Genomic DNA, 23269 nt, shown 5'->3' on the forward strand with positions numbered 1-23269 from the left:
CTCTCTCTGACCCTCCCCTGCTCATGCTGTCTCTCTCTCTCTCTCTCTCTCTCTCTCTCTCTCCCCTAGAAATAAATAAAACATTTAAAAAAATTTAAAAAAAGAAGTTAATATCCAAAATATATAAAGAACTCCTACAATTCAATAGCAACCCAATTAAAAAATAGGCAGACAATCTGAATAGGCATTTTTCCAAAGACGACCTACAGATGGCCAACAGACACATGGAAAGAATCAAAACTGTAAGATACCACCCCACACTTGTTAGAAAGGTTATTATAAAAATGACAAGAAATAACAAGTGTTGGCAAAGACACGGTGAAAAGGAGACCCTGTGTGCTGTTGGTGGGATTGTAAATTGCCACAGCCACTAAGGAAAACAGTATGGAGTCTCATCAAAAAATCAAAAATAGAACTACCATTTGATCTATCAATTCCACTTCTGGGTATTTATCCAAAGAAAATGAAAACACTGATATATGCATCCCCATGATGACTGCAACATTATTTACAATATCCAAGATGTGGAAAAACTGAATCAATGAATGGGTAAAGAAAACACACACACACACACACACACACACACACACTATTCTTCAGTCATAATAATGAAATATTGCCATTTGTGACAACATGGATGGTCCTTAAGGACGTTATAAGTGAAATTAGAGAAAGATAAATACCGTATGATCTCACTTATATGTGGAATCTAAAAAATAAATAAAAATTAACAAAAAATTCACAGGCACAGAGAACAGATTGGTGGTTGGGAGAGGCAGATGGTGAGGAGTGGGAGAAATGGGTGATAAGGGTCAAAATATACAAACTTGCAGTTATGAACGAAGTGATGGCGATGTAATATACAGCATGGTGACTATCTGTAATACTGTATTGCATATTTGAAAATCTGAAAAGTTCTTATCACAAGAAAAAAACATTTTGTTAATATCAATGATGGATGTTAATCAGTTTTTTTGTGATGATTATTTTGCAATATAATATATATACCAAATCATTATGTTGAACACTGGAAGCTAATTTAATGTTGTATATTGATTATACCTCAATTAAAAAAAAAAAGAATACCTCTTGGGAGCAATTCTTGGGGGTAATATCCAAGGTGCTTCTTCTAGATGCATTGTTGAAATACATAGCCTTTACTGCTATTCCTGTGAAGGTTTATGGTGTTGGCATCCATTCCCTTTTGATTTTCTTTGGCATCTGTTCACAGTTCGAAACTTCACATAAGGTCATGACACTCCTCATTCCATTACCTGATATGAAGAAACTTCATAGCAGATTAAAAGAAGTAACACAAAACTTTTTCTAAAGGTGTCCTATATACATATATATAATACTTTATTTTAAAATGTCATTGAGCATATACATTTCTTTAGCTTTTTCCAGGGAACATTGCACCTAAGTTTCAAAACACACAAAATAGATCCCTTTTACTAAACAGTGTTCATTTTTTGGGTTACAAAAGTCAAGGTTTCACAATCACAAAGCATAAAGGTACTTGGTTCTGAAACCATTTTCAGGCAGATTCCTCTCATTCACTGTACATACTATATTTTTGGAAACCCAGAACATGATACATTTCTTACAAATGATCTCCACTGTGGGGCTCCCTGGGTCTCCAGAAGAAACAAAGAAAATGGAGGCAAAACAAAAATGGAGAATAACCTCAAGATTCCCCAAACACAAAATACTATGGAAGGAAGATTGAAAGATTGGGGGACACAAGGCTGTCCTTCAAGTACATCACAGTAGAAAACAACAGCACATTTTACAGCCTCATTGGTCACTGTCTCTACCTGGTTCCTACATGAACAGAACTTCATCTAAGAAGATATTAAGGAACAATTAAAGCTATTTACATAAAACATCATGGATTAGAAAGAGCAGTAGTCTGCAGACGGGCACTCAGCTCTCACGAAGAGCTGCCTCAGTGCTCACACAAGAGACAAATCAGGCTGCTCAGGGAGTGTCCTTTGAAACATCCCAGTGTGCACACAGACGCCACATCACCCATAAACCAAACTTTGTTCAGCACGGTGGGCCACGGTATGCAGACTTCCAGTGTTTCTCTACAATTGTAAAAGCCCTCAAAAACCCAAGTTTCTAACATAAGATTCTGTCCTGTGGCCAGATACAGTTTTACTCTTTTCTTCTATCTGGTCAATTTTAGGGTCAGCCTGGTTGGTTGTTCTTTGCATAGATAATGACTCTCATTGCTTTCTCCAAGTGTCCCTGAAGCAGTAATTACTGAAAATAGAATGTCATAAAAGCTTAATATATTCCCTCTGAGAGTGTGGGGCTGCTGGGTCACTTAAGGAAAGGTTAGATCCTCAAACTGTGGTGGAAAGAAACCACTGGCCACTCTTGGCCTTGTAAAAAAAAACAAAAAAAAACAAAAAAAAAAAACAAAACAAGACTGGCAGACAAGGAAGGAGGTGCAGTCAAGAGGAGAGTCAGAATTTTCAAGATGTGGGACTCTTTTTCCAAGTGTTTCCAATCTAGTGCTCTGGGTAAACTGAAAATCCTGCCCAAATGGCCAAGATCTGAGGCCAAATCTAGGTACCAGGACGCTCATCCCCACCCACCAATATCTACCTACAACTATAGTTGTTCCCAAGAAGTAAATGGATACTCAGGAGTAAGAAAAAGGTGAGCACCCAGCCCCACAGAGGTGAAGTTGCTAGAATTAAAAAATTAAACACCCCAAACCCCCCAAAGCTGTATCCGATGTTAAGTGACTGAAATTGCCACTTTCCGTGGCTTTGTCCTAGTACACAGCTGAGTACCAGGCCTTGCCCAATTTCTACCTCTTCCTTCCCACCCCGAGAACTGAATTTTGGTGAGCGCAACCACTGCAGAACACAGTCCGTCTCTGATTGCAGGTGTCACGAGAACAAAGGTTTGGCTGTTGCCGGGCAAAGGGCCGCAGGCCGTGGATGGAGGGTGACTTTGTTCTCTTCCAGAAAAACACTGTCCCCCAAATATTCCAAAGAGCAGAGTCTAGCCAACAAAGAGATTTAGTGCCCAAAGAGCCTTTCATTAGAGGAAGTGGCCACACACACCCCAAGGCAACCATAAAGACTTGACTAGGAAATCGAAAGCTTTTTATTAAACAAGATTTCCTCTGAGGCCATTAGGACAACAGATTTGGCTAGAAGTCAGATACACAAGATTTCAGAATCGCTTATAAATATCTTCTTCAGAATTTTGAGTGTGCTGCCTTTTGTCCTTTCCAGGAATGCTCCAAGGGCCGGCCCCATCATGTAGACACAGTTAGTTACTGCAGTGGGATGGGATGGCATGGGGCCTGGGTGAAAAATTAGGCCAAATAGAGTAAGCTCAATTCACAGAGCAATATCAGTGCTGGGCGGATGTGCTATGGGCATTAACAAATCGCTTTTTCCACATATGATTTATTCACCTCATTTGTAATTTTCCTCCCATCTCCCAAACAGAAACAGGGCTTCAGCCTTTTACTAAGATCTTTCCACCAAGGAGTCTTAATGAAAAGAATTCCTGGATACCTTTCTAACTAAAACCAGCAGGACTAAGTGCTCTAGACTTCAGGATAAATTGAAAAGTCGGGGGGGGTGGTGTTCTAGAATTTTTTTCCTGAGACATTTCTTGGCAGTAAATGAATTAGTCAATTAAGTAGAAGGCTGTCATGACATCTGTACCCAGAGTTAGACTCTGATGGTTAACTAAAACTAGAAAAGCTCAAGGTAGGACCAACTTAGAAGCCCAAGAGAGAAACAGATGAATGGCAATGGGAAGATAAGAGGTGACTGCTTGTGAGGGCAGCTTCCCAAAGAAGGCCATTCAGAGTCCTCCACAAAACACTTTGTTTCCAATCTGTACGAGACTTTGAGTCCGGGCCTGAACAGAAAGTGTATGACACTGCAGTAGGGTACCTGCATGTTGTCTCATAGCATCACATTCTGCCAGAGAAGCAGATGGTTCACCACCAACTTGTCCCCACAGAGACATCTGGGGTAGCTAAGATCCACCGGAGGAGGAGGGAGGCTGGCAGATGAAGATGACCCCTTGACAAGGTAGTCGTTGATTCTCCCTGGGCAACATTTTGGCGAACAACTGGTGGGTGAATTCCCATAGTTCCTCACTTGCCTGACAGGGCATCCTTTCCACATGGTGGAATGAGTTCATTCCTGAGTAGAGAGGCTCTAGGCCTTTCCTAATAAAATATCTACAACTCCAGAAGGTGATTAACTATCCTGGAGGAAAGGTTCCTGTCCTGTCCTCTGGGGAAGGGATTCAACAACCATGTGAACTGGAAGTGGCTTTCCAGCAGTTCGGGGAATCACATCAATGACATTTTTCTTTATGGGGTGGGAAGAATGTTTTAATGACACAGGACTGACAAGATGGTGATGATGCCACAGGAGGTGTGCAGGAAGACTTAGTAATGGGATGTCCCTCACTGAGGGTTCCTCAGTGTGGAGCAGCAGTCTGCCTAAGAGAGGTGATTTCTAACACACGACTTTGTTATTCCTCCCAGCAAGGAAGCAGCAACAGGTAGATGTGCTGTCCACGGCTTCTGCAGGTCTTGTGAGGAACACTCGGAAGTGGAGCAACAGTGGGAATGGGGGGGGCCTCAGCTGCTGGGATGTGATTCCGAGGAGAAGGAATAGGGCACACAGCATGAGGATGACCAGTCAACTCAATTCAAATTCACTTTTAGCAATGGGCTATTCTGAGTGGGTCTTGCCCAAAGATGGGGGGGAAGCAGGACTGCTGCCCCTTGGTGGTACACAGATATGTACTGATGTGGAGTGGCCTTGCGGACAGTCACAGTCCATAGAACCTGGATCCAAAACAGAGGAATGGTCATCACATGAGGTATGGGGAACTGACCGATGCATGGAGCTTCCTGTAGTGCTCTCTTAAACACTGCTTCACATGTGTCCGTGAGGCACAGCAGGTGCGGAGGGCCAACCGTCCCAGAAATGAAAACCTAGATTCTCAGAGGAATCTCTAGCCACAAAAGGGGGACCCTTGAAAACAACAGAGAAACTGTTGGTTTAAAGAAACACCCATATTTTCATGAAAACACACTGATATGGTGAGAAAATGCAACTCGGGAACAAACTGTTACACAACAAAGACAGTGCTCTGTCCGCCAGGGCACTGCTCCAGAAGGCTGCCTGGGTGGTGTGGGCTGTGGGGTATGGGGACAGCCTGGGCTGGACTTTGACACACCAAATTCCTCAGCAAGGAGCTGGAAAGTCCCAGGCCTGTTTTATGGAAGGGAAACAATTAAGATTCAAGGAACATCAAACAGAAAAAAATCCCTGCTTCACCCCACCATAACCATGAAAGCAGACAGACAGACAGACAGACACACACACACACACACACACACACACACACACACACACACATACACACACACACACACACACCAGTGTTCCCTGAAATAAATCTCAGGCTTACTAGAAGGTGGGTGCTTACACTTTCTGAGACTTGATCCCCAGCTTCCCAATGCAGCACGTTTAACCCGTAGAGAAGCTGACAGCTTGATAGGCGGAAGAGCCTCCTGCCAGTTACACCTGAAAATGGCTGCCCCAGCTACTCCAAATAAATCTGATGTGTGTGCCCAAAATTAGGCAGTGGCCACCTAGGAGGACTATTAAAGGAACCAAAAGAAACACAATACTCAGTAGCAGCCTTTATGTTTTGCTCTTGTTGAGTATCCAGACCTGTTACTAAAGAGGCAACTGAAATCTAAGGGTCCCCCAAAAGTACAGCCAGTGGCCTTTCAGCAGCAAATCCCCCACCTGGCCTGGGAAGAGGTTGTGTCACCTGGAACCCTGCCGGGGCACTTCCCAGTTCTGCCCTGCCAAGAGGTGTCCCAGTTTTCTCTCCTGCTGTCCTCCCAACCCCCTGGGCCGTTTTCATGAAAGTTTGTTCCCATGTATTAAAGGAATGACATATACAGAAATGTCGTCTCCTGAGCCCAGTCGGTCATTAGATATCCGCCATCCTCTGTCCTTCAGGACACCACGGGCACGCATCACCAGGTCCTGAGCTGCCAGCGTGTACCTGTGCAGGGAAAAGCAGGAATGAAACCATCAGTGTGGCATCAGGCAGAGTCTGGAGTCAAGTGAGGCCAGGAAGGAGGCATCACTACAGCTGTAAAAACGATTCTGAAACATGCCTAACATCTCAAAAAGTCTAGGCCATCTTTTCCGGAACCATGCAATGCCTAACGTGAGGTTATTCTTCTAGGTGGTAGATGGACAAGGCACCACATACATTAAATAATCCCTTAAATTGGTTCTGCTGTGGAATCCTCCTTTGAAGTGTTTGATGATGTCAAAGAGTCTCTCAGTTTGGTGTGAGTTGACCTTTTAACGTCTGCTCAGGCTCAGAGCTTTGCATGGCAAAGTATGTCTAGCTGACAAAGTACATGGGAAACATATTAGCCTTTGTTTTCAGTGTTTATTTTTGGAGCCACATTCTTTTTAGGACAAAGGACAATCATTTTCCATTTATGGTAGGGGTCAATCTTTTAAAATTGTTTAAAAAAAATTTTTTTTTTAATGTTTTATTTATTTCCAGGAGAGAGAGAGAGAGAGAGGCAGCGTGAGCAGGGGAGGGTCAGAGAGAGAGGGAGTCACAGACTCTGAAACAGGCTCCAGGCTCTGAGCTGGCAGTCAGCACAGAGCCCGACGCGGGGCTCAAACCCACGAACAGCGAGATCATGACCTAAGCGAAAGTCGGACGCTCAACCGACTAAGCCACCCAGGCGCCCCTTAAAATTGTTTTTAAAAAGTGAGTTGATTTCAATAAAACATGAGTAGTACGTGTAGCATAGGAATATAATAAAAATGTGAAGATGTTTTTGGGAAGTGACTGATAAACCTTCGTGTGGATAAGTGTAGGTATGGCAGAGGATACCCCGAGAATTTGAAAATAAGATTGCTCAGGGAGATTTAAACTTAAGGAAAAAGAATGACTATGCTATTAGTCAATGGAAAGTATTAACATCTAAAGACCAGTGTGGGAGGGGATTTTGGTGGGTGTAGTCCTGTGTTGGCCTTGAGACATTAAAGAAAACAAGGCATAACATTGGCAGGTGTCTGTCCAAATAGTGATCAGAGCAGAGGGAGTCTTAGGTGACAGACTTCAAACAGATTCAGTTCCACTGGTAGGACCATATTTAGTGTGGATGAATTACTCTCTTAGCCTATGCTGTTAAACATGATTCACTGTTAACTCTGATTTCACATTCACCAAATAGCCTGATTATGATCTGGCTCCCTGTGTAGGCCTGCCTAAAGGGAAAGAACGAGCTAGTCATTGTACTTTGAGAAGATCAATCAATTCTGTTTTTCCATATAAATGTCAACTGGAATTTTGGTTTCCAGATCAATCTTGTGAGCTTGGTTACGGTGAGCCCAGCTCAGGCAATGAATCTGTTCTTTGTATGTTGATTAAACCAGTCTCTGAACCTGAAAAGCTAAAAGCCAGATTCTGATAAATCACCAAGATAATAAATGTCACCCCATAAGGAAGAACTTCTTGGAAGCCAGCCTGTGGACCCTTAACAACGGACCACCCTGATATTACTAGTGGCTTTTCCCTACTTTGGAATGTCTCTGCCTTGCCCTCAGGACTGTGATTTTACGGAATTCAGAACACCAGAAGGCTCTTCTGTTTCTTCTGTTAAGATCCCTTGTGGATTTACTGAGTCTCTTATTAAAAGAGACTGCCATCTTGCCCATCATTACAGTTTTTAAGACTAAGGTCTGTAGCAAATTATCTCAGGATTAAGATTCTAGGACATTAAGTCTTTGAGACTCAAGTCTTTGCAGCCCAGATAGCAGAGGAAAGTCTAGCATACCCTTCAACTGACAGAAGAGAGGCTGTTTTAGTTAATACAAAATAAATACCTTTCCTTCTGGAGGATGGGTGGTAGGTTGGTAGGAAAGATACCTTTTTCTATCCGTATTGAGAAAATTATCAGCTTTGAGACAAATCCCTTTTAAATAAATATTTTTTTTATAGTTTATGTATTTAGAGAGAGAACCAGCGTGAGTGGGGGACCGACAGAAAGAGAGAGGGTAAGAAGAGAAAATCTCAAGCAGGCTCCATGCTGTCAGCAGAGAGCCTGATGTGGGGCTTGAACTCATGAACTATGAGGTCATGACCTGAACCGAAGTCAGGCACTTAACTGACTGAGCCACCCAGGCACGTGGAGACAGAAATCTCTTTAAGTTGCAGTTGAGAGAAGATGCAGCCAATTAGCCCTGAGGGTTCTCCTGTTGAAATCAGGAAATAATCAGAAAGGAGTCAAGAGAGGCCTTTGGCTAAAGAGCCAAATAAATACCCCCAAATCCATATACTGGAGCTTACACTATATTCAGAAGAGGCCCTCAGATCCTCGCCCCAGGTTACTCTTGATTGTACGTTAAACTGTGTATCTGAGACATGACCATGCGGGGAAAGGCTGCCAACAAGATCAGAGTGATGTTTACTATCCTGCTGGTTGACCAGGGGCCCAACATTAGCCTTTCAAGAAACCTGGTTGAGTCAATACAGAGTAGATCCATTGGTCAGAGCTGAACACACCAGCTCAAGAGCATGCCAGACAGAAAATTCTGGCAAGTTATGATAAAAGATGGCTGATAGGAAAAGAAAGATGCTCAAAGATCTCAGAAAAACAGATAAAAGAACTATCAACAGCACTCTGTAGTCAGTCAAGAGGGAAATCCTTCTGTAGGCCTCGGCAGGTCCTGATGCCATGGGTGCAACAACTGAGCTCAAAACAAGGTTAAATGAAGTCACAAAGGAGTATCGCCTTGGTTAAAGGCCAGAGACCACCCTGATATTGCTATTGCTGGTGACTCTGGGTACTTAAAAAATGGCCAAAATTAGTAATGGTATTTTAGAAAGCAGCATTAGGTCACCTAGAAAAGCTCGTTACCCAGGAAACTCATTTCCCCAAGGACTCTAGATAATTAAGGTTTTATTCTTACAAATGGCTATTGCCTATTCCAAGATAACTTCCCTTGAGCCTGAATTTCTCTTTACCATCCATTCTGTCTTCCCTTAGGTGCTGAACTTCTTGAGAGAGAAATCCATTTCTGTTTCTTCAATGTCTTCCCTTTTTCCTCCTTAATCTTTTACTAGTAGGCCCACTACCTTACTAATCTGGACCTAAAGCTTCTTCTCAGCATTCATTCAGCTCAACCTTTCTCCAGCACAGACACTGCTGACCATCTTCTTTACCTGTGATGGTTCCTGTCTTCCTGAAGTCTCTTTATCTTTGGGGTGGGGGGTTTCCACCCTACTACACATTCCAAGTTCTCCTGTGTCCGGGCTTCCATGACACACAGCACAAATTCTTCTCTTTGATGCTCCTGAAGTTCCTTGATAGTCCCCAGTTAAGACTCAGTAAGTCAATAAATGTTAACTTATTTTCACTTCCAAAGTGGTACTTCCCCATCTATCATCCTTAGTTAATGTGATTCCTAGTCTCTTAGTCGAGAAATCATAGTCATTTTCAATGCCACCTCCTCACCCTGATATTTTTCAATGATAGCATCTACAAAGCAGAGTAGGACATATCAACTTTGAATTTTAAAGTGTTATTTCGCTCATGGTATGTGGCTAATTAAAATAAAATGTAATCTCATAGATATTAAGATGCAAGCGAAATTTGTTTATTGTAAAAACTGATACATTGGAGCTTATTTTTGCCATCACTAACATATACATATTAATATATGTAAAACTTCCTATGTATTTTGTTTATTCTTTTTTCTTCATTTTTGCTTTCTGTCAGGGTAATTGCTTTAACACCTTTTCCCTCTCTCAATGGGTTAGAAGTGACAGTTTATTTCTCTCATTTTAGCAGTTATGCTAAATATGTAGGTTAATCAGTATTTATATCCTCCTCCAGAAAATAAAGCAATCTTAGAATGCCTTCTTTCATCTTCCATGTTACTGTCTGGTAGTTGAATTTTGTCTTGTTTTTAAGCCTGTATTAGTAATTTTTATCATTTAGTCACTTTTATAATTTATAATCTACAATTGTATAAATAAACCAACATACTAACTTCTGTGCTCTTTGAAATCCATTCCTTCCTTCTTTGATTTTTTTTCTATTGAAGTATGTTTTTAGTAAACAGAGGTCTGTAAGGGATAAATTCACCCAGTCTTTGGACCACAAAAATCTTTATTTTTGCTTTTAATCTTGCATGCAAGCTTTATTGGGTATAGATTTCTAAATTGACCATTATTTTCCCTCAGCAGGTTAGAAATAATACTTCTTTTTGAGAAAGTCTGTCTTGTATCATTTCTTTGCAAGTAACGGTCTTCACATTGGTACCTTTAAGTTTTTACTGTTGTTTTGTTAGGATATTATGAAGTTACTCTTAGACAGAAAAATGAGGATTCCTTTTTATCTATCATGGTTCGAAATTTATTTTACTCCTTCAAATGAGAAGCTATTTCTTTGATTTTGAAAAACTCTCAACTGTGAACTTTTTGAATATTTCTTGCCCTCTATTTTTTATATTTTCTCCCATTAGACCTTTTCATTTTACCTTCCAGATTTCTACTTATTTCCTGTCCTTTTTTCTCACTCTGATTTCTTTAAATTCACTAATTCCCGCTTTCACAGTGTACTCTTTAATCCATTCAGTACAGTTAATCCTTCAACAACACAGAGGTTAGGGGCACGGACCCCTGCTTGGTCAAAATTCCAAGTAGAAATCTTGACCCTCCCAAAACTTAACCATTAATAGCCTATTGTTCCCTGGAAACTTTCCTGGTGACATAAACAGTTAACATATATTTTATATGCTATACTTATTACTGTATGCTTATAATAAAGCTAGAAAAATATTAAATATCATAAGGAAGAGAAAATATATTTACACTATTGTGTCAAAAAAATCCACGGATAAGTGGACTCATGAAGTTCACACCTATGTTATTGAAAGGTCAACTATAGTAACTTTATATCAATGACATACTTTCACCATTGTGAATTTCCATTTGGTTGTTTTCCAAGTCTACCTTTTCTCACCTCGTGGTTCTGTGTGTACATGTTTGAAGTTTTAACCTATTGGGTTTTCTTTGGGGAGTTAAATGGAAGACTCCATTGTATCTAGTTATTCTTTCTTATAGTGGGTTTGAAGGTAACATAGAAGTTTCTCTTCAGTAGGGTTGTTTGTGCCCTCAGTTACAGAAAGAGTTTTGAATTTGCCTATACTGGGAGACACTCTGGGTTTTTCTAGCTGTAGAACATATAATTTCTTGGTTTAGGATTCCCATACCACAGGAGTGGTATGAGGTTTAACTTCACACTTTTCCTGTGTGGTGAGCCTACCCAACCGTATCCCTCCTCACAGAGCTCGGTTTCACTGGGTTCTTGCCATCACCCATGTATCTGTGTGTTTCAGGGAAGGACGGCCCCAACCTGAGCGGGAGGCTTAGGGAGAATGCCTAGGATCACTTCTTCCGACACTGCTGCCAGGGGCTCAGATTCCTCCACGTGACTTCTCTTTGCCAGACTTCTCTGGGGAGTGTGGTATCCCTCTCTCTGACAGAGCAGTCTGTGTGGACAACTGAACGGGACTGACTAGATATTGTATTTAGGGACTTAATGGTACAGCTGAACTCCAGGACCAATTTCCTAACATTTCCTTCAGGCTACAGGAGACCCAGTACTGAAATGAAGTGAGAAACATTCCAGTAAAATGAGGTGCCTTGCAGGATGCTTTCCTCATAAATGAATAACTCAACACAACCCCATAAACCAGCTCTTGGGAGAAGTTTGTTTGCCCCAACTCCAGTATTCACCCAGGCTCGTGGCCATTTCAGAGCACAAAGACATCCATATTCAAGAGCCAACTTGCCTCAGGCATGAAATCATTTGTAAGGTTGCGTTATATCAAAACTGGTAAGAGAAAAAACAACTTACTCTGGTGGTAAAGAACTGGGTCTCCTTGCTTCTATTTGGTTTTCCTCCAATTTCTACCTGACAAGGGCTGCCTGCTTTGGGGACTCAGAAAGAAACTGCTAAATGAGACATAAAACAGAAGAGCTCTACAGATGTTGTTGGTACCGAGGCTGAACACACGGGCATACACGTGCCATAGACGGAGTCAAAACATGAAATGTAAGTACAAAGTACCCAAGAGAGTAACAAAGAATATGGTGCAGCTGAAGACAGTGACAGGGAAGTGGATTCCAGTACACCCGGGCTGGGGCTGTGAGGCAGGCTTGCGCAGCCTGGCGATTCTGGAAGCTGATGTGGAGCAGAGGAAGGGCCATTCCTGACCGCCTTTATTCAGAATGCTCAGTCAGACCACAGGAGAGAAGTGCTGGAGCAGTTTGTAGGATTCGCTCTCCTCTAAGAAAGAATCTCCCTGGGAGACAAGTTTTGTATTTTGACAACATGTTCCTTCTCTGGCCGAAGCTTTCAATATTGATCAGCAAAGCTCTGCTCAAAAAAATGGCTGCTAGGAAGGGAGCTGACTTGGCACACAGCACAGGGCTTGGCTCAGAGGCTTCCTCAGGCTCTGAGGGGGAGGGAGCAGAGAAAGGACAGCAGGGGAGGGAAGAAAACAGAAAAAGGAAGAGGGCTGAACAACTATGGGAAGGCCAGGAGCTCTTTTCACTAACAGGGTGGAAGGAGACCAATAAATCCTCAATTGTCTCTGTTGTCCTGGCCATTTCGATGGCACTTAGTTCTTTCACCTCTTCAGCAGAGTGCACAAAGGGCTCAGGGTGTGGGCGCGGGTTACCTAGGGTCCAATCCTGGTTCCCCGCCCCTCTCCGCCCAGATGGGCACTCTGGAAAAATTTCTTAGCCTCTTGAAACCCCTCTTACTTATAAATCTGGAATGATGATAGTGCAGACCTCAAAACCTCTTCCAAGGAATGAACGAGATCCTTCCACGAAGCATTTGGCATAGTCTTGGCATTTGGTCAGAGGTCAGTAAACATTAGCCATCATTTTCCTCATTAAACATAAAATGCCTTTCTCTTCCCCCAGGAGATTGCCTACAGTCATCCACCTCTTACAGAGCCTACTTCTCACAGAGATCACATTGGTATCAGCACGGGTGTCAAAAATACTGTCCATTTCAGGCCTCAGCCCAGCCTTAAAGGCTAATAGTTCTAGTTGGGTGGGAACTGCTATTTGCCATTTAGATGGTACAGATCAGGGGCTTACAAAAGAGGGAGGGTAGGTGGCAGGAACTGGGGGATTAATGGGTTCCAGATATTTGCATATAAAAGGCAGCCTCCATCCGCTGATGCCCAGCAGTAATAGAGTGTGATGGGAACAGGAGGAGAAATCTTCTTTGCATTCTGAGCAAGCCTCTGAAATTTAAAAGGTAGAAAAGCTCTCCCAAGCTTTGGAACATTGGCAGGGATCTATGGTGACTGGGTGGGTGGGGGTGAGAGGTGGCTTGGAGAGGGCTCTTTATTGTACTAGGCAACTCATCCCGGGAGGAGGCATGACTTAGGCTCACTGCTGGGAGCTTACCCACATGTGTCCCTTGTTCAGCTCTGAAGTCACTGAAGCCACTTGTGACAGCTTCTGTCCCCTGCCAAGGGCATGGGAATCCCACTCAGACAGAATACCCTGACACCCTGGAATAGTGACAGCTACTGTCTGTGACACGGCCACTGTGTGCATCAGGGGTTTAGGTGGCAGCAGGTACAAGGCCAGAGTCTGGGGAGAGCTGCCCACCCCCACGGGAGAGGGGGGGAAACACTTGTTAGGCCTCCTCCAACCCTGTGCCCCTGGCATCAACTCCCTGGTTCCTTAGGTAGCATGTGTGTTTGTCAGTTTGTATCCCAAACAGCATTATTTCAATGTGAGAGGGAGCAGTAGACCTTTTCCTTCTCAGTCTTCCCTGACAAGCCCTTTAAAATGCTGATGTCCCAGCTCAACGGCCATACAGCTCTGTTCCAGCAGCCACATACAGAGCACTGAGGAAGGCGATAGGGGCCTGGCCATGTGCTGTTCAGAGCCCATTACAGTCAGGATTGCAGGCTGACTTCCAAGTTCCCATGGGTCTAAATGCATGCAGCATTGCAAAAGAAACAAAAATGCAGATTTTGTCTAATCTTCAAACAGCCCATCAGGCACTCATTTAGGAACACAAATTTGTTCCTAAAACATGTCATTGATATTGGGAGGGTAGTGAGGGGAACCCTTCCTTTTTGCATTTGAGGCACTGTTTTTCAAAACCCTTTGGTGCTGGTAGAAAATAGTTCAGCTAATTCACGGAAAGATCTCACAAAAAGAACTTTGGTCTTTTGCCAAAATAAATTTCATATTATCAAGGAAATACAGAATAGCACTTAATAGCTGCATTAGTATACTGAGGTCAGTGTTGATGGGTGTTTTGCTACTAACTTCCCACTGATTAATCTCTCCTCACCAAGGCACACAGATCTGAGTCTTGGAGAGCGTGGATGTGAAGAATGACATTTGAAGGATAAGCATCACAAAGGCTTCTCTTGTTAGCGAAGTGCTCTGTGGATTCTATATTGTATGGGTACCCCATACAATATAATACCCCGTAATAAGCACCTTGAGTGTCATGGCAGGAAGACTGAGGATCATTAGGTCCAAGTTACAAAGATGAGGTTTCCACAGACAGGTTCTGGGCAATCGAGGACTGGCAAAGCCTAGCCAAGTTTTGCTTTGGCCTTTGGAATATGACTATATACCATGCTTTCATATAGGTTAACTGTTCTTTGGCTCTGTTTCCCCTTGGCCTTGCCCATGCCCTTACCTCTCAGTAATACTGATGGTTTATTACTTTCTGACAAAATATGAAGCATCCCCTTTGAGTGTTTACACACTTGCCTCCATTTTGAATATTCTTCGCAGGAGACCTACCACTAAACCTTCAGCCTGACAGAGGGGATAAGTCAATCCTAGATATTTTGCCTCAGAAAAGCCCTTCCAGGCCTTTCTTTGAGCACTCTCTCCAAATTGTATGGGATGTTTCAGCCTCAAAAGAGAATCTTACTGGTATTATAGAGAACTACAGAGTGGTAGTCCAACCTCCATGACTTCCAAACCATCCAACTCCAGTGCTAGCTAGGTAGATGTCCTACACACGGTCCAATTCATAACCCCACGAAGACTTCCAGAACTGCCAGTCCTGCTATACTTCAGGGAATATTTCCATCAAAAGAAAAGAAAAAGGGAAGGAAGATGGGAAGGAAAGAAGGGAGGGAGGGAGGAAGGAATCTCACCGCACTCCTTATGACTTGTCCATAAAACCTCCTCTTAGTTTTCTGGTTCCTTTGTGGAGTTCAAAATAGCAAAAGGGCTTTGTAAGATACACTAGAGTCAAGATCATACAGCTTATTTTTACTCCATCTCTGCCTGAGAGGATGGTGTGTGGGTCAGAAATTTGCAAACTATCTTTATGCTAATCATCTCTTCTCTTCCCTCACTCAGTACTGTGGAGGGGGAGATGCTATTTTAACTTCTTTGTTGGGAAGGATATCATCATGGGAAGACAATGCTGGCAATTTGTTGAGAATGGTAGTCACTAAGAAGAAAAGAAAAAAGTCAAAGACAACCTGCACATAACATTAAAAGCCAAGTCATCCAAAGGCAAACCCCCAACGCCTTGCCTGTCACGAGGCTAATAGTCGGCCTCATTCTGTTGTGCTACATTCTAGACACAACGGTGTTGACTCAGCAGAACTCAAAGTAAAACAACCCCATTCAAAACCTCAAATGAAGAAACATTTTATTGTTCTTCTCACTTGTTATGTTGCCTTCACTCCTTCTCAGGCTGCCTGTGCTGGGGGTATACCTTTCTCTCTCATTTTCTATCAAACAGTAGGCTGACCTCATTTGGTCAGTGCTTCAGGTTTGGACCCACCTCCCTTCTCCCCCAGGATCATATAGACAAAACTTTGCTCCTGGGCTACATTTGGGGAGAAATGAATCCTGGCCAAGGAAGTCTACAGAGCCTCCGGAATTATAAAGTGAGTCTTCCCTCCTCACAGAAATGATAACTTGGGCTAAAACTTATTAGGGTGACTTTCACTCATATCTATACTACACAGGAAGATGAGAAGAGCTCCCTGCGGAGGAAACCCCTGCCATGGCTTTTGGGACCGAGCTCTCCATGGGCCACACCAGGAAAACACAGGGCATGAGCGTGTCACACATTAGGCAGAACATTTTACACAACTTCAAAGCCATGAGTGTGAAATAAATTCAGTTTCTCTGATTTCCCAGTATTGTTTAAATTACAAAGGATCACACAAAGGTAGAGCAACAATCCATATCTCATGTTTTCAGTGAACATCAGATGGCACAGAGTGCTTGCTGATTATGGACCAGAATGAGCGAGTTACATAAATTCCCCATCATTATTACAGAATTCCTTTCCTACAACTAATTTTCACATTCATTAATCTTGTGAGTTCATAAGGTCAGCCATAACCTGGCCACTTTCCCTGTCACACCTTGTCTGTGGACAGCACCCTACACTAAGCCTAGTCAGCTCTCCTGACTGTGTGCTTCCTGGACTGCGCCATGTTCTCCCTCCCCAGCTGCCCCTCGCCCTACATTGCCCTACGTTGCCCAGCTCACACTCGTTTGTTCTTCAGGCTTAAATTTAGATATCCCTTTCTGTGGAAAGCTTTCTTGGGTATCCCTTGCTGCTGGTTAGGCTCCTCTCTTTATCACTTACATTGTAACTCCCTTATGTTTCTATTACCCCCTCCAGACTCCAGCCTCCAAGAAGGAAGGGGCCAGGTCTGTTTGCTTCACAAATTTCTTTCCGGGTATCTAGCAGGCCTTGGCTAATAAAACAGGTTTCCTACTAATATTTCCCAAATGAATGAATCTGAATTGGAGTTATCTGGCAGAGAAGAAACCTTTGCTTCTTAGGTCTTAAAAACCAACCAGCATTTTTCTTATCTCCAGACTGATATTCTCTCTCTTACTAATAAAACTGTGCTCATCACGTCTCCTGCCAGAGTAACTACTATACTGAATTTTGGGTTAATTCTCTAGCCTTTTGTTATAGTTTTATTATCTATATGCCTAAATGATATACTGTTAGTTTTCCACTTAATGTAAATAGAACCATAATATGTGTATTCATCTGTGACTTGCTTATTAAACTCGACATCATGTTTTGGAGATTCTTTCCTGCTAATGAGCCCAAGTTTGATTCATTCCCTTTTTTGAGCTGTGAAACATTCTGTCCTTAGTTTATCCATCCTATGACTGGACATGTGTGTCGATTCCGGCTCTTATAATAAGAACAATTCTATGGATCTCTCTTTGTAGGACTCAAATTGTAGCAGCACCAGATCACCCGGATGGTCTGTTAAAACACAAACTGCTGGCTCCCACCACTGGAGTTTCATTTGGTAGATGTGTGGGGTGGGGCCTGAAAAACTGCATTTGTAACACGTGCTCAGAGGATGCTGACACCGTGTGAGCCAAGGACCATACGTTCAGAACCACTGCCCCAGGGCACAAGCCTAGGAGTGGAACTCTGAGTCACAGGACATACAAACGTCCAACTTCACCAGGGATGTCAAGGTGTGACCAGTCCTGTCTACAAATTCACAAAACCATCTACAGTTACGTGGGTCTTTAATTTGTACCTCTCTGCTTACTGTAGTTGAGTTGTGTTTTTTTTTTTTTCCAAGCAGGCTTCATGTCCAGCATGGGGCCCAACACGGGGCTTGAAGTCATGACCGTGAGACAAGACCTGAATCTGGATTAAGAGTCAGATGCTTAACTGACTGAGACACCCAGGAGCCTCTGCAGTTGAGCGTTTTTAAAATATATTTATTGAGGCACCTGGGTGGTTCAGTCAGTGGGCAACTGACTCTTGACTTCGGCTCGGGTCACAATCTTGCAGTTCATGGGATTGAGTCCCAAGTTGGACACTGCACTGACAGGGCAGAGCCTGCTTGGGATTCTCCCTCCCTCCCTCTCTCTTCTCTCTCCCCTCCTCCCCGTCTCTCTGCCCCTTTCCTGCTCTTTCTCAAAATAAATAAACAAACTTAAAAAATATATATTTACTGGCCATTAATGTTTTTCTGGGTCATGAGTATATGGTTCTGGCTCATTTTTCTACTAGGTTGCTGAGCTGTCTGCACTGGGGCCCAACACTGGGCTTGATCCCACAACCATGAGATCATGACCTGAGCCAAAGTTGGACGCTTAACCGAATGTTAATTTTTTGAGGAATCACCATATTGCTTTTCATAGCAGCTGTACCATTTTATATCCTTAACAGTAGTGCACAAAGACTCCCATTTCTCCACATTCTCACCAACACTTGTTATTTTCTGGTTTTTCTTTTTCTTTTTTTTAAATAGCTATCCTCATGGGTAGGGTGATATAGCTCATTGTGGTTTTGATTTGGACCAATTTACATTCCTACCAGTAGTGTACAAGAATCTCCTTTTCTCCACATCCTTGCCAAACTTATTATTTATCTTATTATTAGCAATTCTCACTGGTATGAGGTGATACCTCATTGTGGTTTTTGATTTGCATTTCCTTGATTATTAGTGATGTTGAGCATCTTTACTTATGTCTGTTGGCCATCTATAAGTCTTCTTTGGAAAACAGTTTATTATTCAGGTCCTCTGCTCATTTCTTAGTTGTGTTTTTTTCACCTGGGCTGTTGAGTTTACCCTTTATTGGATATATCAAATATTGCAAAAATCTTCTCCTACTCAGTAGGTTGCCTTCACATTTCCTTCACTGTGCAAAAGCTTTTTAGTTTAATGTCCCCAATTACTTATCTTTGCTTTTGTTTCTCCTGCCTGGGAAAACACATCCAGAAAAATACTGCTAAGGCCAAGAGTTTATGGCCTAAGTTTTCTTTTAGGAGTTTTATCATTTTAGGTATTTAATCTTTGAGTTTACTTCTGTGTATGGTGTAAGAAAGTGGTCCAATTTAATTCTTTTACATGTAGCTGTCCATTTTTCCCAACACCATTTATTGAAGAGACTTTCTTGTCCCCATTGTATATTCTTGCCTCCTTTGTAGGTTAAGTGACCATTAAATGGTAGCCTTATTTCTGGACTCTCTATTCTGTTCCGTTGATCTATATGTCTATTTATGTGCCAGTATAATACTGTTTTAATCACTACAGATTTGTAGTGTATCTTGAAAGCTGGGATTGTAATACCTCCAGCTTTGTTCTTCTTTCTCAACACTGCTTTGGCAATTCAGGGTCTTTTGCAGTTCTATATAAATTTTATGATGATTTTATTCTAGTGCTATGAAAAATGATTTTAGTATTTTATTTGTCTGTTTATTTACTTATTTATTTATTGCTTTTGGTATTTTAATTGAGTTTGAATCTGTAGATTGTTTTGGGTAGTATGATCATTTTAATAATATTAATTTTTCTAATCCATGAACATGGGATATCGTTCCATTTCTTTTTTTTTTTTTTTTTTTAATGTTTTACTTATTCCTGAGAGAAAGACAGCCTGAGCAGGGGAGGGTCAGAGAGAGAGGGAGAATCTGAAGCAGACTCCAGGCTCTGAGCTGTCAGCACAGAGCCCGATGCAGGGCTTGAACCCCTGAACTGTGAGATCATGACGTGAGCCAAAGTCAGATGCTTAACCAACTGAGCCACCCATGTACCCCTCCATTTCTTTTTTTCTTCTTCAATTTCTTTCATCAATGTTTTACAGTTTTCAGAGTACAGGTGTTCACCTCCTTGGTTAAATGTATTCCTAGGTATTTTATTATTTTTGATTCAATTGTAAATGGAACTGTTTCCTCATATTCTCTTTCTGACTGTTATTAGTATATAGAAATTCAACAGATTTCTGTATATTGATTTTGTATCCTGCAACTTTACAATTCACTGATCATTTATTTTTATTGTATATTTGTTCTCTATTTTCTTATCTATAATTGTCCTTCCATTACTTCTTCTGTGTTTATTCTGCTTTCACTTCTTAAATTAGATACTATTGTTGAAATAAGGACAAGAGATCTAAATTTTAAAATTAGGACAGGTATTGGGGTGCATGGGTGGCTCAGTCAGTTAGGCATCTGACTATGACTTGTCATGATCTATAGTTTGTGAGTTCGAGCCCTGCATCTGGCTCTCTGCTGACAGCTCAGAGCCTGGAGCCTGCTTTAGATTCTGTGTCTCCCATTCTCTCTGCCCCTCCCCCACTTGCACTGTTTTACACTCTCACAAAAATAAACATTAAAAAAGAAAAAGTTGGACAGGTGTTTACTAATAGCCTGTACTCAGGAGAAGAACGTATGATTTACAAGTAGATAGCTTTACTCCTTTGGCTCCTAGCACCTAAAAGTTACATGAAGTCTTTAGGTACCTGTTTATGTGATTAATATAGGCAGAAATCGCCCCATAAAACAAGTCAGCCCTCAAAGTCCTACTCAGAAAATCTTTCTCTGTAGTAAAAAGTCTACAGCTTGTGGCTAGGGGTTCCTTGTGATATAGTGGGGAGTTCTAGAAAAAGCTATCTTATGACATAGAGGAGATGTGGGTACTTCTGGCAGGTCAAGGGTAAGTGTGGTCTTCATCTATGCATGGCTCATTAGACCAAAAAAAAAGAAAAAAAAGGGTCAAGATTCAGCCTTTAAAGTTTTGAACTTTTTTTTTTTTAATGTTTTATTTTTTTCTGAGAGAGAGGCAGCATGAACGGGGGAGAATCCAAAGCAGGCTCCAGGCTCTGAGCTGCCTGTCACCACAGAGCCCAATGTGGGGCTCAAACCCACGAACCGTGAGATCATGACCTGAGCCGAAGTTGCACGCTTCACGGACTGAGCCACCCAGGCGCCCCAGCCTTTAAAGTTTTGATATGTAGTATTTTCCCATTATTTAAACCCCTAGTTATTTCTAATGTTTATTATAATTTTTTGATTTGTAAATTGTTTAGAAGTTTGTTTTCTGATTCCCTGTAGGTTTACTCTCCCTTGATTAGTCTCAAAGTTACACTTTCTATTTGTTTTGTAGTTTTCTTAGCTATTAAAGTCTAAAGCTAAACATTTTTAAGAGAAACGCTTTTCAAATAGAATCGTAGTATACCATTGCCAATTTACTGTGCAGTTTTTATTATTTTAATTCTATTATTTTTAGTACTATACATTAGACATCCTTGTTTTTGTTTTACACAGTCAGTATACCTACAGATTTACTAAGATCCTAGCTTAATCCATTCTATTTCTCAGATTTTCCATCTGGGACCACTTCCTTTTCTTATCTGAGTATATCCTTTAGAATTTTCTTCAGAGCAGTTTGGTTGGTAATAAAATTCCTCGTATTGTGTTTTGCGTAAAAATGTCCTCAATTTATCCTCTTTAGTGATGTTTTTATTATATAAGAAAATTCCTTCATATGTTAAAGAAAAACTTTTACATTAATAAAATATTCTTTTCTGAGAGAACTGAAGATATAACTTCCTGTCTTTTGGCTCCTGTTGTTTCTGAAAAGTCAGCTTTCAGTCTAAATGCTATATATACATGTATACACACACACACACACACACACACACACACACATATATATGTTTTGTCTCTCTTTCTGGCTGCTTTTAGTATTTTATTTGTTTATAGTTCTTCAGTTTCACTATGACATACCTACTTAAAATTTTCATTTCTCTGCTTGGGATTTGCTGGGCTTTCTGGATCTTCAGTTCATTATCATTCAACAGTTCTGGAACTTTTTCTTCTCATCTACAGTATTTCCTTTTGGAACTCTATTGAGAGCACCTTAGATCATACCCCTAGTCTCATAATCTCATTTAACATTTTCCCTCCTGTCTCTTTGAGCCATATTATGGATTATTCAGCTCCATTTTCCAGTTCGCTATTGTTCTCTTCAACTGTCTCTAATCTGTTTAATGCACTGGGTTTTTAATTCTTATTTTTATATTTGTCATCTCCAGAAGTTCTCTTTCCTTAGTTTTAAAATCTATGCAATCAATTTACAGTCTCTGGTCCATGTTCCTATTTGCAACACTTTAAAATTTTTTTGAAATGTTATTCATTTGTATTTTTGACTGATAAATTCAAGAACGAAGTATTTATAGGTCCCACTCCACTGTCTGCTGCTTTTACTGGCTTTTAGTACAAATCGTTTCCTTGTGTTCTAAGTGAAAGCTGCCTTTCTCCTGAGAGGAATTTCTGTGTATTTCTGAGGGTCACCTAGAGCTGTTGAGGGTATTTACAGTGCCACTATGCTACAAAGGAAAACCTACTTTAATCTTTCTCTCTTTCCCCAATGTTTCTCAAAAGAAATAATTTCCCAACAGATAAAAATCACTGCTGGGAGCATTTGGTATTGCTCTTGCCAGGAGGATAACAAAATGGATTATTCCCACTTTGGAATTATGAGGGAAGAATGTGAGAAGCATATGCTGTCAAAATACCTTACAGATCAAATTCTTTATACCACTTGCATCTAGCTTCAACTTAAGGAGGGCTTTTATTTGGTTGTGAAAGTACTTCTAATAAGAAATGTTATCCCTTTCGCAGTTTGGTTCCTAATCCATCCATATCAGCTCTACTACAAATCATGAATGATGAAAAATGCATGATTATTACTTATTTTAGTCCCACCATGTAAAACCGGCTGGAGGTATAATCCTACAACCACAGCAATACACAAACCTGTGAGGGTCATCTGGATCACAGTTAGGAAGAAACTGAGTGATGGCTTCTGCCACTTCTTCATTTGATAAGACATCCCAGAGTCCATCGGTGGCCAAGATCAGCACATCATCTGCTCCATGCTCATATTTGGAGAGATCGTAGACTCTTACCTGAAAAGAATGGGGATATTCCTGCTTAAGAAGTTGGGAACACATTATTTCCAGTAACAAATTGGTTTTGGAATTCTTTCCTTTTTTCACCATGCCAAGGGGTTTTTAGGTATGCACTATGAAGTACTTGGTTGTGCCACCAGCTTTGTGGCCACAGGTAGCCTCCTTTGGAGACTTGCTGTATAGACAAGTGGGACTCAACAGGTAGGCTTAAGAGCTGACAAAGAAGAATTAATTGAAAATTAATGCCTGAGACATAGCTGGAATAATACTTACAATAGATACTGTGCAAGCCAGAAAAGCAGCCAGAGGCTTGCTTCCTTCCTTCCTTTGCACAATCCATTCTACAAATACTTAGTAAGGGCCTGCTCTGGGCCAGGTGCTCTATGTATAAAGATGAATAACAGGGGTGCCTGGGTGGCTCAGTTGGTTAAGCCTG

General features: G+C 41.5%; 1 protein-coding gene across 1 annotated transcript in view; it reads right to left on the bottom strand.

Annotated features, from left to right (window-relative positions):
• Positions 1–1335: 1335 nt before the first annotated feature.
• PPM1H (protein phosphatase, Mg2+/Mn2+ dependent 1H) overlaps positions 1336–23269 on the bottom strand; it is a 257588-nt gene continuing 235654 nt past the window's right edge. Inside the window, exons 9-10 of the mRNA XM_039256219.1 lie at positions 22679–22830; positions 1336–6081 (exon numbers count right to left, since the gene is read on the bottom strand). Coding sequence (XP_039112150.1) covers positions 5934–6081; positions 22679–22830 — 300 coding nt within the window. The 3' untranslated portion in view covers positions 1336–5933. The remainder of the gene's footprint in view (positions 6082–22678; positions 22831–23269) is intronic.

This window comes from Hyaena hyaena, unplaced genomic scaffold (assembly GCF_003009895.1).
Source record: "Hyaena hyaena isolate Hyena2069 unplaced genomic scaffold, ASM300989v1 scaffold_565, whole genome shotgun sequence".
Taxonomy (NCBI): domain Eukaryota; kingdom Metazoa; phylum Chordata; class Mammalia; order Carnivora; family Hyaenidae; genus Hyaena; species Hyaena hyaena.